We start from the raw sequence: 16,740 nt of genomic DNA on the forward strand, positions 1-16,740 counted from the left end.
GCAAGTAATCATAACTAAGCATAAACAGTGTCTTGAGGGTTAACCTAGTATAAGTGATTAAGGACATTTCCCACAGGAAGTAACATTTAAAGATAGAACTGAGATAAGTAGGATTTTGGAGGAGGAGAAGAGTGGTCCAGACAGATGGAACATAGGTTAGGATTTCTCAGCCTTAGTACCACTGACATTTTAGGCCAGATAATTCTGTGTAGTGGGAGATGTCCTGTGCATTTGTAGGATATTTCAACATCACAGTCTCTGGTTTCTATCCATCAGATCCAATAGCTCTCCCTCCACCTCATTGTGAAAACCAAAAATGTCTCTGATGTTGTCAAATATTAAAAACCAGCAAACAGGAAGGCAAACAAAAGGAGCATCATGCTATAGATACATGGATAGTCTGGATAAGAAAATATCCAAATAAGGATAAAAGCCCAAAGGATGGAGAGAAATGACTGATTTTAGCCAGGAAGTACTGGAAGAGAAGCAGGTAGAAAGAATAGAAAGATGAAGGGCTCAGTTTAGAACTTGTTATATTTTATGTTGTGTCCGACTCTTTGTGACCTCAAGGACTGTGGCCTGCCAGGTTCCTCTGTCCATAGAATTCTCCAGGCAAGAATACTGAAGTGGGTAGCCATTCCCTTCTCCAGGGGATCTTCCCGACCTAGGGAATGAACCCAAATCTCTTGCATTGCAAGCAGATTCTTTGCTGTCTGAGCCACCAGGGAAGCCACGAAGGAAAAGACCCTGATCCTGAGAAAGACTGAGGGTGAGAGGAGGAGAGGGTGACAGAGGATGAGATGGTTGTATAGCATCACCAACTCAACAAACATGAGTTTGAGCCAACTCTGAGAGATAGTGAAGAACAGGGAAGTCTGATTTGCTGTAGTCTGTGGGGTTGCAAAGAGCTAGACATGACTTAGTGGCTGAACAACAACAAATATTTGATGTGTTTATAAAATATCCAGTGTATACTTGAAGTGAGCAGTTGGATATATATGACTGGATGACAGGATTTAGGTATTTAGTTTGGTGGTGACTGAAGTCATGGTAAAGGGTAAACACATATAGGGAGAAAATAAATGAGAAGAAAAAAACATTATGAGAAAAGAGTTGTGAAAAGTGGGAAAGAAGAACAAGAGAGGAGAATCCAGAGAGGGAAGAGAAAGGAGAACATAGTGACACAGAAGCCAGGAGAAAAGAGTGCTTCTAAGGGAAGGGAACGCTTGCTGCTATCAAATGGGGCTAAAGGGTCATCAAGATACGGATTGGAAAAGGTCTATGGAATTAGTAAAGTACAGATAATAATTGCAGGGAGAGCATTTTCAGTGCTAGAGTTAGATTGATTTGTGGGAGAGCTAGGGTTTGATTGATTTGTGAAATGAGTGGACAGTGGAATTGAATGTAGAAAATTTAGGATAGGGGTGGGCTTGACCATTAGTTCAGAAGGAAGATTGAACTGTGGTTCTAATGTTGATAAAACATAGTCAGTAAAGAGTAGAGACTGAAGATGTGAAAGAGAATTGAGAGTACAGGGTCACTGAAGAGATGGGCAAGGAAGAGCTTTGGAGTGGAGGAAGTGGCCCTAGAGAGAAGGACATTTATTTCATTAAAACTGAAAAGAGGAATGGCTTAGTTCAGATGAAGTGGGTTTGTAGATTTTGTGGCAGGAAATTGAGATAGTTTGGTGGTTTTGGTTTCCTCTCTGAGGTATCAGCAGTCAGGTCATTTTCTGTGAGTGAAATCTTGGTAGGGGGTAGTAGAAGTCTGAAGAACTTTGAAGTCCCAGCTCTTCTCAGTCAGGATTTCCAGAGAGAATGTAGTCTCAATGCCCCCAAGGCATCCATTGTATGTAGGGAATGAGCACTTTTATGCATCTGGAATTGTACTAGCCAAGTGCTTTCCTTGGGAGAACTGAGAAAATGGTCATTCAAATTGTTTTCTACAGAACTTTTCTCACAGATTCCCGGTTGAGAGAGGTGGGAACAGTTTCTGGGGAAGACAGGAAAGGCAGAACATTATAAAATGTAAATTTCAGGAAACAGCAGAAATGCAAAATATTTGGGAGTAATCAAAAGAAAAGCCATCCCTGGTGGCTCACATGGTAAAAAATCTGCCTGCAAAGCAGGAGACCCAGGTTCAATCCCTGGGTTGGGAAGATCCTCTGAAAAGGGGAATGGCTACCCTGTGTCAATTCTTCCTTAAATTTAGACATTTAATACTCTATTTAAAAATTTGAGAGGGAGGTGGGAGGGGGATTCAGGATGGGGAACACGTGTACATCCATGGCGGATTCATGTTGATGCATATATGGCAAAACCAATACAATATTGTAAAGTAATTAGCCTCCAATTAAAAAATAAATTTATATTAAAAAAATTTGAATGAGCAGTTATTTTTGGAAATTAACTTGATCTAAAAGGATATATGGGGTTTCCCAGGTTGCTCAGTGGTTCCTGCCACTGAGCAAAGAATCCACCTGCCAATGCAGGAGACGCAAGGACACGCGGTCAATCTCTGGATGGGGAAGATTCCTGGCAGCAGGAAATGGCAAGTCACTGTAGTGTTCTTGCCTGGAAAATTCCATGGGCAACGGAGCCTGGCAGGCTACAGTCCATGCGGTCACAATGAGTATGACACGACTCAGTGACTAAGCATGCACGCCTGCACAAAGGGTGTATAGGAAGTAATAGTTGAGGGAAGTATAAAGAAGAATACTCAAAGGAGCCGTGTCTGGCAGATATCAAAATTATGACACTATTATACTAACTCAAATGTAGGTAGAACAAATCTACAGCAGAGATTAGATACCTGAAAAAAGGCCCAAGTGTATGTAATAATTTAGTGTGTAAGAAAGGACACATTATACCCAATGAAGGAAGAAGTATTTTTCAATGAATTGTAATAATTCCTTTATGGAAGAAGAGAGAGTACCAAATAAATAAATAAAATTCTTCAGGGCTTAATGTTAGAAAAATGGTCTATTTTGGAAAAAAAAATTCTAAAGTTTGTATCTGTATGACGTTCATATAAGTTATTAAATAAAAAATAATAATTAGAAGGAAATATATCTACCTCCTTTCTGAAGGGAGAATAACTTTTTAATCATGAAAACAATTTAAGAAATTTCAAAGGAAAAAAATGAAAACATGAAAAATGCTTTAAATCAAAGTATCATATACAAAATCTGAAGTCAAAAAAAGACAATGGGAAGATATTAGTCCATTGTCACATGCAAATATGACAATAGGATAATATCTCTACTACGTGAAGAAATACTAGCAATTTATTTAAAAAATAGGAGGACCTCAATAACAGTTTTTTAAAAAGACATGAATAGACAAAACACACGAGGAAGAAAAGGCCAATAAATGCATGAAAATGAACTACCAAATACATTTAAATTACATTTTAAATAATGAAATTGTCAAATATAAAAATTATTATTAAGCTGGTAAAAGTATGGTGAGATAAGGTCTTTCATATCCTGCTGGTGAAGACAGAACAAATTTTCTGGAAGATCATTGCAAGATCCATGTTCAAATCTTAGAAGTGTTCATACTCTTTCTCCCACTAATTTCACCTTTGTATGAATCTCACATAAAGAAATAATAGAAAATGCAAACAAAATATTATGTACAAAATTGTTATTGACTATGGTGTGAAACATATCTAAATGACTAATAATAAAAAATGGTCACATAATTTGTAAGACATTTACAGGACTGAATATCATATCATTTATTAAAGACTTTTAATGACATGGAGAAGTGTTAGAAAGTAAAACAGGATGCAAAAACAAATATGGCTTTAAATATGTAAAATGTATAACATAAATCTGGATATATATCATATAAAAGTGATAGAGGATTAATATCTACAAATACTATGCTATGCAGTATGGCAGCCACTAGCCACAAATGACTATTAATTACATAAAATATTCAGTTTCTTTGTCACATTATTTACATTTCAAGTGCTGGCTAGTGAATATTGTGTTTGAACAGTGCAGATAATAGAACATTTTCATCATCCCAGAAAGTTCTATCAGACGGCACCGTTTTAGAGTGTGTTCAACTCAATAATAAAAATTGTCTGAGCCACCAGAGAAGCCTGATAAAAAGACCACCCAATAGAAATACAGTAAAGTGTATGAACAGGCAAGTCACCAAGGTGAAAAAGAATGACACACATAGTGTCGGTGCTCACGGTGCCTGTTCTGATCGACCAGGCTCTATAATGTGTGCGTGCGTGCGTGCTAAGTCGCTTCAGTCGTGTCTGACTCTGTGTGACCCCATGGACAGTAGCCCGCCAGGCTCCTCTGTCCATGGGATTCTCCAGGCAAGAATACTGGAGTGGGTTGCCATGCCCTTCCTCAGGGGATCTTCCTGACCCAAGGATCGAACCCGTGTCTCCTGCTGCTCCTGCATTGCAAGCAGAGTCTTTGTCACTGAGCCACTGGGGAAACCCTCTATAATGTGTAGTCAATAAATATTTTGAATACCACCCTGCCAATAAATATATCTATTTTTAAATCAGGAAAATTAACATTAAAACCTTAATGGGTAATCATTTTACTATTACTGTACCAGCAGCAATTAAAACTATTAAAATATAGCCTTGTTAAGAATGGGAGCTAAGAAGCTTTTCTAAATGGTCGAAGGGGCAATACCTAATAAAACAGAAAGTTCACACACATTACGACTGCCTTCCTAGAGAAACCTTCACACTGTGCACAAAAAGGCATGTATGTGGATGTTCACTGCAGTATTGTTTATAATTTCAGAATACCAAAAAATAAAAATTCCATTATGATATAGTAGGAAAACAAAATTTTATATATTTAAGAAAATACTACACTGCTTTGGAAATGAGTGAACTATAGCCTTAAGAATCAAATTAGGTTCATCTTGAATACTTAAAGTGTGCAAAAAAGCTCATTGAATGTAGAAAAATACATACTATATGGTACCAGTTTTAAAGCAATAATATATGTTATTTAAAAACATTTACATATGAGGTAAATTTTTAAAGGTTTGTATAGTAATGATATAAACCAAATCCAGAACATTAATTATTCCTTATGAGGGGGATGGGAATGAAATTAGAGAGGGTGACAGAGGCCACGTTAGTATTTCAAATGTCTGATGTCTCAAGACGGTAAGTATGAGTCTTTATTATTTTTTATATATACCTTCTTTTAAGTTTTAAATGGCTCATAATATAAAAGTGAACAGAATCAATGGCAACAAAAGCAAAACAAAACATGGAGAGGAAATTAAGAGTCATTATCAACCAGCAGTATGAATTTTGATTGTTTAAAATGTTTTATTCATAAATACAGTGGTTCACATTTCAAAAATATCTTAGAGAAAGTCTCAGAACCCTTTACTTGCCAGGAATAAACAAATAAATGAAACCTAGTTTTAATACCTTACCCTGGTCGAAGAAAACTTTTCCTGTGAATCTTCCAGTGTGGGTACAATTTTGTTTTCAGTGGCTCTGGTAATGAAGTTGCCATTATTTCCTAGGGAATAGTCCCTTGATTTCATACATTTCAACCAGGAAGTTTCCCTGATAGCCTTCTCCTTAATATCAACCATTCATGACCAGTTTAACAACTTTGTACCAAGATAAATAGCAAATCCTCCCTCCTTGGTATATGCTTTTCAAATATTTGTAGACTGTTATCATGCTGTCTTTTAGTCATCACTTAACCAAACTGTGCAGCTTAAATCCTTTAATCTTTCCTCATAAATCAGACCCTCTTGCTTCTAATCATATTGTTTCTTTTCTGTAAGTTCCTTCTTGTTTTCTTTTGGACATAAGATTCCTAATCGTTCAAGAGTAGTGAAGTCATCAGTTGACAGAAAAAAAAAAAAAAAAAAGAAACAGACCTCCTTAGCTGGTCTAAGATTTGCCTCCTCATTTAGTGCGATTAAAATAGAAAGCCTGCTAGTGGAGGTAAAATGAACATCTTTTAATTTTTCCCAGTTTATCAATCTCTCCTTTCTTTTTGTGTTATAGGTTCTAGACAGAATATTATCATTTGATTTATACCAGCTTTGTACACACTTGTTAACATATCCAGGCAAATTTAATTTTTGACTTTTTTTCTTTAGGCACTTTCCCGCCTGTTGATGTTCCATATGTGTTGCTAGCTTCTATCACAAAACTACTATTTATCAACATGAGAATTTTAAATAATAGTCAAAAGACATATACTCTGCTCCTTAATATGTGTTTCCATTGCACTCTAACATTTTTATTGGGAAATGTATTATTGTAACACATGCACACACACGGAGTTTTTAAAATAAGCCTAAGATAAAAACTCATAACCTACCTCATTGTTTAAAAGAGAAAAGTCCTCTTTGTGCCCTCACCATAATCACTTCTTGTCCCTACCAAACATTACTGCTCACAGAATTTGGTGCTAATTACTCCTTTTTCATTCATTAAAGTTTATCACTTATGAGTGTATACCGTCAATATTAAACAATGTAGTGATGATTGTACTTAGTACCACTGAACTGTATCTTTTAAAATGATTAAAATAGTAAATATTATATATTGTTTATCATTGTCCAATTTACCACCAATGCATTATTTATTATTGTTCCTACATAAAAATGGATTCACTTTTTCTATGACTTTCTGGTTTCATTCAACATTGAGTGAGTGAAGTCGCTCAGTTGTGTCCGACTCTCTGCAACCCCGTGGACTGTAGCCCACCAGGCTCCTCCGTCCATGGGATTCTCCAGGCAAGGATACTGGAGTGGGTTGCCATTTCCTTCTCCAGGGGATCTTCCCAACCCAGGGATCGAACCCAAGTCTCCCGCATTGCGGGCAGACACTTTAACCTCTGAGCCACCAGGGAAGCCCATTCAACATTAGGTTTTGTAATTCATCAATGTTAATATATGTAGGCGTTCTCCACAAACAAAACCAACAATCAGTTGTGACCTATGAGTGTGTGCCTGCATGTTCAGTCATCTGACCCTTTGCAACCCCGTGGACTGTAGCCCGCTAGGCTCTTCTGTCCATGGGATTTCCTAGGCAAGAATATTGAAGTGGGTTGCCATTTCCTCCACCAGGGCATCTTCTCGACCCAGGGATCCAACCTGCATCTCCTACACCTCCTAACAGGGCTAAAGGCAGATTCTTTAACACTGAGCCATCTGGGAAGCCTTTGCTAAGGCTCTGGTTCCATCATGACTATGTATTCTTTCTCTCTATGTGTGGGTTTCTTGTAGGTACATTAGAATTGCAGTATTATATGTTACTTATTTGTCACTTTTTCTGATTTTCGGGAAACTACCAGAGGGTGCTTTGTGGCTCAGTCATGTCTGACTCTTTGCAACCATTTGGACTATAGCCCACCAGGCTCCTCTGTTCATGGGATTTTCCAGGCAGGAATATTGGAGTAGGTTGCTATTTCCTTCTCCAACCTTTGAAGGGTGCTTTCCAAAGGATTCAAAATAAAACAAGTACCTGAATTTGGCAGAGGGAGGGAGGTTGAGATGGGAAAATCCTGAGTACTAGTTTGGGAATCTGAAGAGTTAGGCTTCAATCACAATTTTACCACTAATTATCTCTGAGGCATAATAAATTAAAACTTCTTACCATCTCATTTATTTAATCCATAACTTATTTGGTAATTCATAAATGAATTTGGCAATTTCTGACCCTTTCATATTAAAGTAATTTCAGTAGCCTAAAAGTAGCTCTTTAAAACATGTCATTAACAAATGTAAACTTGTGAACTAAAATTTCTAAAAGTTGTGAAAACTGAAAAAGTGTTTAAAACTAAAATCCGAAGTAAAAGAAAAATGCCCCGACTATGAAACTATGTATGATTTGGCAACAGTAATTCTGCTGAAATATTAGTTTATCCAGGTATTTGATCTAATAAGCAGTTTACTCAAACCTCCTGACTTGTTATGGTTTGAAAGATAAAGAAGAATGAAATTTTGTAGGTTTCTATATTGTTAGAATTGTATATTGTAGAATTCTCTGTCATTATCAAATAGTTGATAATGATTTATTTCTTTTCATTTTTTAAATTATAGGGTGGCTTCACTCGTAAATATTCACTTAGCTCAAAAACTGGAACACTTCTTCCAGAATTCCCCAGCGCTCAACACCTTGTGTACCAAGGATGCCTTTCTAAGGACAAGGTATCAATTAAAGATACTTCTCTATTGATTTTCTGATATGTTGGTTCCATATCTCAATTTGTTGGGAATCTCATGGCACTCGTGGGAAACAGAAATCTGCATAATCAAACATAATTGACTGATTTATAGGAGGGACAAATGTTTACTAACATCGATTCAGGACTTTCCAATTAATTATTTACCATCTCCCTGATAGTATATTATCAGAAGGTGGTAAAATAAACCTCAAAAGACTAAAGTTTATTTTTTATTTAAAACAGTATCAAGGAAGAAAATCCTAGAATGTGCCTATCATATGCAATTTCTTTCATTTTAAGTGTGATATTTTCTACTAGCACCATTTCATTTCAGTAATTAGTCATCAACCACTTCTCTAGGACAGAATTTTTTCCTATCACTGAGGGGGAGATACCTTACTCGAAGATTCCAAAGATTCTTCTCAATTATGAAACTTTGTGCTCTGTTGCAAAATTTTTTGAACGTTAAAGAAGAAACAGTTTCCTGAAATTCAGTTTATAAAATAAATTGCATTGCTTATGTAGTAAAGTCTAAAGCTAAATGCTCCCCTATTTCTAAACTTCTAGAGGCATTTTCTGGGTATCTGCTGGCTGACTAATAGCAGGATCCATTATTATATCAGAGCATAAAGATTTCTACATTCTTTTCAACTGAAGTTCATTTTCTATTAGCATTTGAGAAAGTATCTTTCAGAGTATATTTAAGTCAGTTCATATTTTTAAGGTGCAAAGACAGGTGAATATGATTAACAGTGTCCAGCTGTATTTAGTAATGGGCATTTGTAGAAACTGCAAATAAAAATGACATGCTGTTAAAAAGGTCTATTCATAGATAAGTAGAGATGCACAGTAACTTCATTCTAATTCATAATACGGACAGACTTATTTCCCAGTTAGAAACAGGCAAAATATTGAAGGTAGTTCTCAGATCCAGGCAAGCCTCCTGAAGTATGTCCACCTCCTACTATGCTCTTCTCCCATCACATTTCTCAAGGTCATCACATCATCTTTTAACCTTATGGAAATAATATGATAGGGAGACACTTCCAGTAAATGTTAACATGTGACAATTTGTGGGGGAACTTGTGGAAATCTGTGGGACCTTGAGGAGCACAGTTCTTTGGGGGAAGGTATTGTTGGCTTTGTGGAGAGGATGGCTCCCATGCAAACATATCAAGAAGATGTTTACTGTGTAAATATACCAGGTGAGGAGGGTAGACAGAGAGAGTAACAAAGAAAAAAAGAAGTGAGGAACATGTTCCAGTAGTTTATTTCAGCCTTCTCTAACCTCCAAGGAATTCCTTATCTGTCAACTTGAAAAACTGGTCTGTAGATCATTTCTCACTCAGTATTCAAGATGCTTAAATAAGCTCTGGTTTATAAATTCATTCCCAGTGGCCCCCATCATGAGCCCCATACTTCCCTTTGTCCTTTGAGGACAGCTGGGCCCTGCCTTTTACCTTCCTAGACAGTAGCCAAGTTCCCCAGGTAACGTGTCAGTTCATAGAAAGAGGGGTGTGGCTGAAGCTGAACACTTTTAAGCACCTACTTTCTTGAGGCAGATACGATGGAGGCTGCCTAGTGAGAAGCTGACCCCAGTGAGCGGTGTTTGCTGAAGCTGAGGGACCTGCTTTTTGCCCCCATCAGAGCGTCACTCAAGACAGGTGCTACCCCCTCTCTTGCTCACTGACTTTACTAGAGCGAAGACTTGCCTCTGATTCTACCCTCTATAATGTGATGTTCTCAGGAAATTGAGCAAAATTATGTTTATAAAGACTGCAAAGTATGCTACAGTGAAAAGTTCTTACCCTAAGACTGTGTAACTATTAAATAAGCAAAGTACCAATGATAAGATTTAAATTTTTTGATGCTTTCTGTATAGAAGAAAAAAAATTGACACAAATAAATGGAAACACTTGTGAAGATAAAAGTTCACTTGTTCTTTAGTGGCTTTCAGGGGTCAAAGGGTTAATTTTTGACAACAGTTATTAATTCCTTTCTGTCATTCATGCTGTTCTTATCCTCATTTGAAACTATGTCTTGCGGCCCATCTGAAAATTGTTGCTTAAGGAAAAGAGCATATTTCATTTGCGTCAGCGGTGACATCCTGGCGGAGGTGTGTAGTCAGCTTACCTCCTTAGAGGTAGATTGGTAATTTGCATGCCATCATTATACAGCTTTACACTAAACCACAAAGATGTCTGATGTTGCTGGGCTGCAGAGATAAAGGTTGGAGAGCAAAGAATTGGAGTAGGACATCCCTGTCACCATCACCACCCTAGATACTATAAAGATAAAAATAGTTAACCGTAGTATTGTATTATGGATTACTCCAACCACTTTCACGTGTTAATTTATTTAGTCTTCATAACAACCCGATTAGATATTTACTGTTTTTATGATCTCCATTTTATAGATGAGGAAATTAAAACACATGAATGTTAAGTATTTCGACCGACATCACATAGCTACTAAGTGGCAGAGGAGAGCTAGCATTCAAATCCAGGTATCCTGCAGGCAGAGTTCACACCTCTAACATCTAAGCCTGTTCCTCTGTTCACACAGAACACACAACCTGTAACAGGTAGCAATGTTTCTAGCTTATAAAATAAAAATGTTTTGAACATGGGTGTTCCTAGTTTTCCAGAAGATTAACAAGTTCTAACCCTCTGCAAATTGTAAGATGTTTAAGATTTTCTATCTGTGGATTCAAGTATTAGTGTATACATGGAAACAGAGAATTTTAGTAACAGACATTTAATGTTGAAATCTTTTTTGGCCAACGAGTCATTTAATATTATTAGTAATTTGAGGTAATACAGTAAGAGCTTATACTTTGCATGAGGAAAGTTGTTCCACCTGCAGCACATCTTGTTTTATCTTCTTCAACACCTTATAAGTAATATGTTATTACTACTTGAAGATATAAAGCTTGGGATCAGAGACAAAGCAACCTGTGCAGAACAGTGCAGTGGAGCACACGTTCAGTGTTAGCTGACTCCACAACCGAAACTGGAAACCCCTGCACCACGCTGCCCAAGCACCTGCTTAATTAAACTGTGTGAAGAGTTCATGTATGTTATCATTTTACATTTATTTCTCCAATCAAAGGAGATTTCCTTATTAAGCAGAAAACTACAATGTCGCTTTGACTGATAGTTCCCTAAACAATCACTTTTTTCGTTTTTCTTATCACACTGTCCTGCGACTATCCATTTGCTCGCCTTTGTCCCTTCACAAGGCAATGTGCGCCTTAAAATAAGAATTACGCCTTCACCTTTGTTTCCTCAGCATTGAGCACAGTGCTTGGTACATAACAGGAATTTTAACCATGTACTTGAATATATGAACAAATGTATGCATGAACAAAATGAAGACAGCATTGAAAGGGTGCTTCTGTTAAGATTTTTCTTCCTCGATATAGGTTGATACCCTAATAATGATGTACAAAACTCACTGCCAGTGCATCTTGGACAATGCAATAAATGGGAACTTTGAGGAGGTAAGAGTAACAAAGAACGCTTTGCTGACTGTATTATATAAACATTCTTTTCTTGTTTTTCATACAAGTTCATGTTAAGGAAAAATGTTAATGTACATACTCTTTGTTCTCAACTAGATTCAGCATTTCTTATTACATTTTTGGCAAGGAATGCCTGATCATCTTCTTCCCCTGCTTGAAAACCCAGTTATAATTGACATTTTCTGTGTTTGTGACTCAATTCTTTATAAGGTAAGCTCTTTAGGATGACTTAAACATATATTTCTCATTCCATCTAAACTTTTCAATATGTTTTCAATAAACTTGTTATTTCTAGCTGGAGATGCACTATTAATTTTTTTCTGATTAGAAAGCAATCAGCTTAATAGTATGTATGTAATAGTGAATGTATTTTAATGTAAATTTATATTAAGTAAAACAAAAATCAGTTTCTGTTTACAGCTAAGAATGATTCTAAATATGACACACTTCCATAAAAACTTACATAATTTTATTAACTGTCTAAGATGTTTTCAGAATAAATAGTGGCTTTTTCACAGTATCAGAGTTTGGGGAAAAGCAGAATTAAGCACTCGTACAGGACTAATAACTTGAAAAATCTGGAAATCTCTAATGTTAATGCATTAATGACGAATTTTGTTCTTAAGCCAAACAAGAGTCCCTAAGTGTCTATAGAAGGATCAGGAAAGATATTGAAAGCAAAGAGGAGATGGTTGGCCACAGAACCAGCCATTCAGCTGGAAAGAGGGTAAAGCTAATTCCCCCAGGAATCTGTTCCCAAGTTAAAGTAGATACAGGTCCAAGCTGAGGGAGAAAACTGTACTACAATTTGGGTATTTTGAATTGAGTCTATCTGCATTAACCTGTTAAATTGTCATAAGGATAAACAAAAGCTTTCCTTTTAAAACATATTAATAATTTGGGTAAGCAAGAAAACCCAAGCTGGAGCCCTGTTAAGTATTTCGGAGGAAAAATCCATCTAAGTTAGTTGCTGCTATTACATTCTCAACTTTGCAGAGAAGTGAAGCAAACACTAAACAGTCCAGAAGCAACTTTGCATGTCGAGAACCGGTAGGCGGGCTTGACCTAGGATGCAGGAGCCCATATTTTCATCCTCTGTCCCATTCTTCCTTACTGCAGGATAAGAGAATGGAGGAAGTGCTGTATATTCTCTACCTTTAATTAAAGTTGAAGAAAAACAAAGGAGGGCAAGGATTGTCTCATTTCTCTGGATCAAATAAGAATATCATCATCCAGAGAGAAATGGTTCAGTTTGCACTAAATGATTATCTGCAATGTTTAAGACATGAGAAAGTAATCGGAAAGATGAAAGCAGGTGGTTCCAAAAGTAGGTATAAGACCTGGGCTCATACACGCACATCTACCAGCAGCAAGGAAAAGCTGTTCCGACTGTCTTTCAGACCTCCAAAAAATATCCGTAAAGCGTGGCTTTCCCCACTGCCAAATGGTCTACTTCTTTGCCTTCAACACAAAAGTCCAGAGTTTAAGTACCTTTCCATACACAAAGTTTTTCCCACAGTGAGCACTGTAAAGAGAGTAGTGTATTGTAACATGAGCTTTGGCAAGACCTTCATCCCACCTCTAGAGATTGGTCAGCTTTTAGTCCTTAAAACTGTGCATAATTACCAAGGCCAGTTCACTGGTGATGAGCATACTGGGCATCTACAACAGTATGGCTTTAGTGTTTCAAATACGTGGACTACATGTGCGTTTTGCTAGTAGGCTACACAGGCCTTTGTAGACGAGTGTTTACTCTCATTTTGAAATATCTTCTGAAGCCCTCTTGGTCCTCGTCCCCAGGCTGGCCCACTCAGTTTATGAGTCAGCCCAAGGGATCCATACTATTCATAACCCTTCTGATTCCCCATCTCCTTGATTTATCCGTTTTTCCTGAGCTGGTATCAGTCAGCACTTATTTTTTCTTTCCACTTGTTCTCATCAAGATCATCCTTGATGAGAACCCATCTCACCCATGTTTAAGGTGCAGTCAGTCTAGCCCTTTCTTTTCAGTGTTCCTTATGTTCTGAAAACTAGCACTCTGTACTCAGTATATTCATGTCACCTGCTTAACTGGCATTGCAATATTTCTATAGACCCCTCCCCTTGCCTTTTACACACACACAAACACACACACACAGCTCACATATACATTCATTTTAGAGATAAAAGTACAACTTTCAGAAACGAGTTAACATATTATTCTCTGGAAAGCTCGGAATAAAAAGTAGCTGACAAAGAGTAAGTGCGTCTATAGAAATATCGAGTAAGGTTTTATGTTAACTCTCTTTTGCTGTGATTAAGGTTCTTACAGATGTCCTCATTCCTGCCACAATGCAAGAAATGCCTGAAAGGTAGGTTCAGTCAATAAAATATACTTGCTTGTAAAGGGTTTAACCTCATACATTATAGTAAAGCAAAACATTCAGTAGAAATTCATTCATTTACCAGTATTATTTTCCTGCTCCTGCCTGTTTGTATTAGCTGAAGAGATGTGCCCCAATCTTTATATTCAAACCTCAATGAACAAAATTGATGGGACAATCCTGAAATCCCTTTGAGAGCTGCCCAAGTGAAAAATAAATATTTAAGTATAGTTGACCTTTAAGATACTTGAGGAAGTTCTTCAATGGAAACTGGATAGAGGGAGATAAATGGGATAATTTGTGGAAAATATCCACAATAATAAAAACATAAGGAAAATTGTTTTATATTTATTATACTTTAGTCTTAATTTTGAAAATCAGAAAGGAACATAATGGAATTATTACTTTCTTTTTAACAAAGGAGTAAGATCTCAAATGGAAATGATGCTTGAAGATTTTTCACAAAGTCTTTTCTGATGTAAGAACAATAGAAACTTGAAACAAAGCCAATTTAAAAAACGATAAATTCTAATAAAGTAATGAAATTTATTTTAGTATTTGGGGATACAAATATACATAGGCGGGGATAATAGGTTCTCAATAAATACATGATGATTGATAAAACAATCTTTATTTTTTATTTACCTTTTCCTCTAGACTGGTTTGTTTATTTAAATAGTAGTTGGTCTGTCAATAGTTTCTTGTAATTATTGATATACAGTCTTTAAACATCTAATCTGAGCTCTGAATTAGGTAGACAACACTTCTGTGTCACAGCAAAATGGCTATGCTTACATAGTGACAGGCATTCAGTCATGGCTATGTGTGCTGTGCTCAGCCGCTGAGCCGTGTCCAATGCGACCGCATGGACTGTAGCCTCCTAGGCTCCATGGGATTTTCCCAGCAAGAATACTGGAATGGGTTGCCATTTCCTTTTCCAGGGGATCTTCCTGATCCAGGGATCGAACCTAAGCCTCCTGCATCTACTGCACTGGCAGGCAGATCTTATACCACTGAGCCACCTAGGAAGCCATTCAGCCATGTAGCTAACAAGTAGTAACAGCTGAATTTTATTAAACACAGTGTGGGCGTTTAATCTTACCCAAATTATTTCACTTAATTCCTACAACCAACCTGAAAAGTACTATTTATATATTTATCTCTTAAGTATGCAAGTAGTTTGTATTCATTTAGAAAATGAAAAACATGCATAAGTGCATTTAAAAAATCACTGATAATCTTAGATTTTTAATGTCAGGTTATTATCTCACAAACTTTTTTCTAGGAATGTTAAAAAATGGAATTATAGTACACATACTATTGCAGTATACTGTGAAAATCTTCCCATATCAACAAATACAGATGAGCATTTTTTAAATGATTGGATAGACATCCAGCATCTGAAAAATACTATATTTAATCAATTCCTTTTCATTGAACAATTGGATTTTTTTTGAAAAACAACTTGTTACACTATTCCAAACTGTTATGATCCCAAATTCACAAAGAGGAACCTGGGAGTACAAACAAGTTAATTTATTTGCCCAAATTAGTAGGAAGCAGAACCTAGATTTTAATTAAGGTCTGTTTAACTCTAAACTCTGCCTATTTTTATTCCTTTACCATGTCACTGCTCCCCAACATATGCCCTATCCTAAATATATTTAGATCAGTTTCATTACAATGTCATATGTAGGTTGTTGACTGACATAAATTTTTGTATATTCTCATAATATATATATGCAACCAACATTTGCAATTTTCTAAATGAGGTCCTATAATTTGTGGTAATTTATTCTATAGTTATATTTGAATTACAGGAATTATTAGGAATTTGAAATATAGGAATCATGTAGAATTATAGGAATATGTTACTAGAAACAAATATTAAATACCTGAAATGCATTGTGATCCCTTTGCATGTCTCTCAAGAAGCCAAGATATGTACAATCAAGTGCACACTTACCTTTTCCCAGAACTATTTTACAGAAGATGATTGAATTATCAATATTAATGATAAAGTATATCTTTATTGATCACTTTCTACCTGCCAAGTTTTAACCCAAACACTTTCCATGAATCATTTCATGTAGTCCTCATTATAATCCTGTGACATGAATACTATTCTTATTCCCATTTAACAGATGAGGAAATTAGAGTTTCAGGAGATTGAGTATTTTGATCAAGATGATAAATGGCAGACCTAGGCTGACTTCAGTCATGTTCTTAGAATCACAGAATAATACCACACCTCTATCAAACTGCATTTATTTAATGCATTGTGAACTATTTAGTATTTAATACAGAGGTTTTTGTTCTTTGGGAATTTTTATAGCTTATTAGCAGACATAAGAAATTTTGCTAAGAATTGGGAACAATGGGTTGTTTCATCCTTGGAAAATTTGCCAGAAGCTCTAACTGACAAGAAAATACCTATTGTGAGAAGATTTGTATCATCTCTGAAGCGGCAAACATCTTTCTTACATCTTGCACAGGTACGTCAGTCAGCCAAGGGTATCAGAGTCACCAAATCAAAATTAAATCATTTGTTAGCAAAGACTGAGAAACTTTAAGAGACTGAGGACAAAGTAGACAGCAATTAAATCCAATGTGAGATCCTAGAATGAATGCTAGAACAGAGAAAGGACATTAGTGGG

General features: G+C 36.4%; 1 protein-coding gene across 1 annotated transcript in view; it reads left to right on the forward strand.

The window, feature by feature from the left end:
* The window catches only part of RFX6 (regulatory factor X6), a 52,008-nt gene that overhangs the window by 22,082 nt on the left and 13,186 nt on the right, over positions 1-16,740 (forward strand). Inside the window, exons 7-11 of the mRNA XM_025294748.3 lie at positions 8,073-8,180; positions 11,622-11,699; positions 11,817-11,930; positions 14,022-14,071; positions 16,419-16,578. Of these exons, the coding sequence (XP_025150533.1) occupies positions 8,073-8,180; positions 11,622-11,699; positions 11,817-11,930; positions 14,022-14,071; positions 16,419-16,578 (510 nt within the window). The remainder of the gene's footprint in view (positions 1-8,072; positions 8,181-11,621; positions 11,700-11,816; positions 11,931-14,021; positions 14,072-16,418; positions 16,579-16,740) is intronic.

This window comes from Bubalus bubalis, chromosome 10 (assembly GCF_019923935.1).
Source record: "Bubalus bubalis isolate 160015118507 breed Murrah chromosome 10, NDDB_SH_1, whole genome shotgun sequence".
NCBI classification, from domain to species: domain Eukaryota; kingdom Metazoa; phylum Chordata; class Mammalia; order Artiodactyla; family Bovidae; genus Bubalus; species Bubalus bubalis.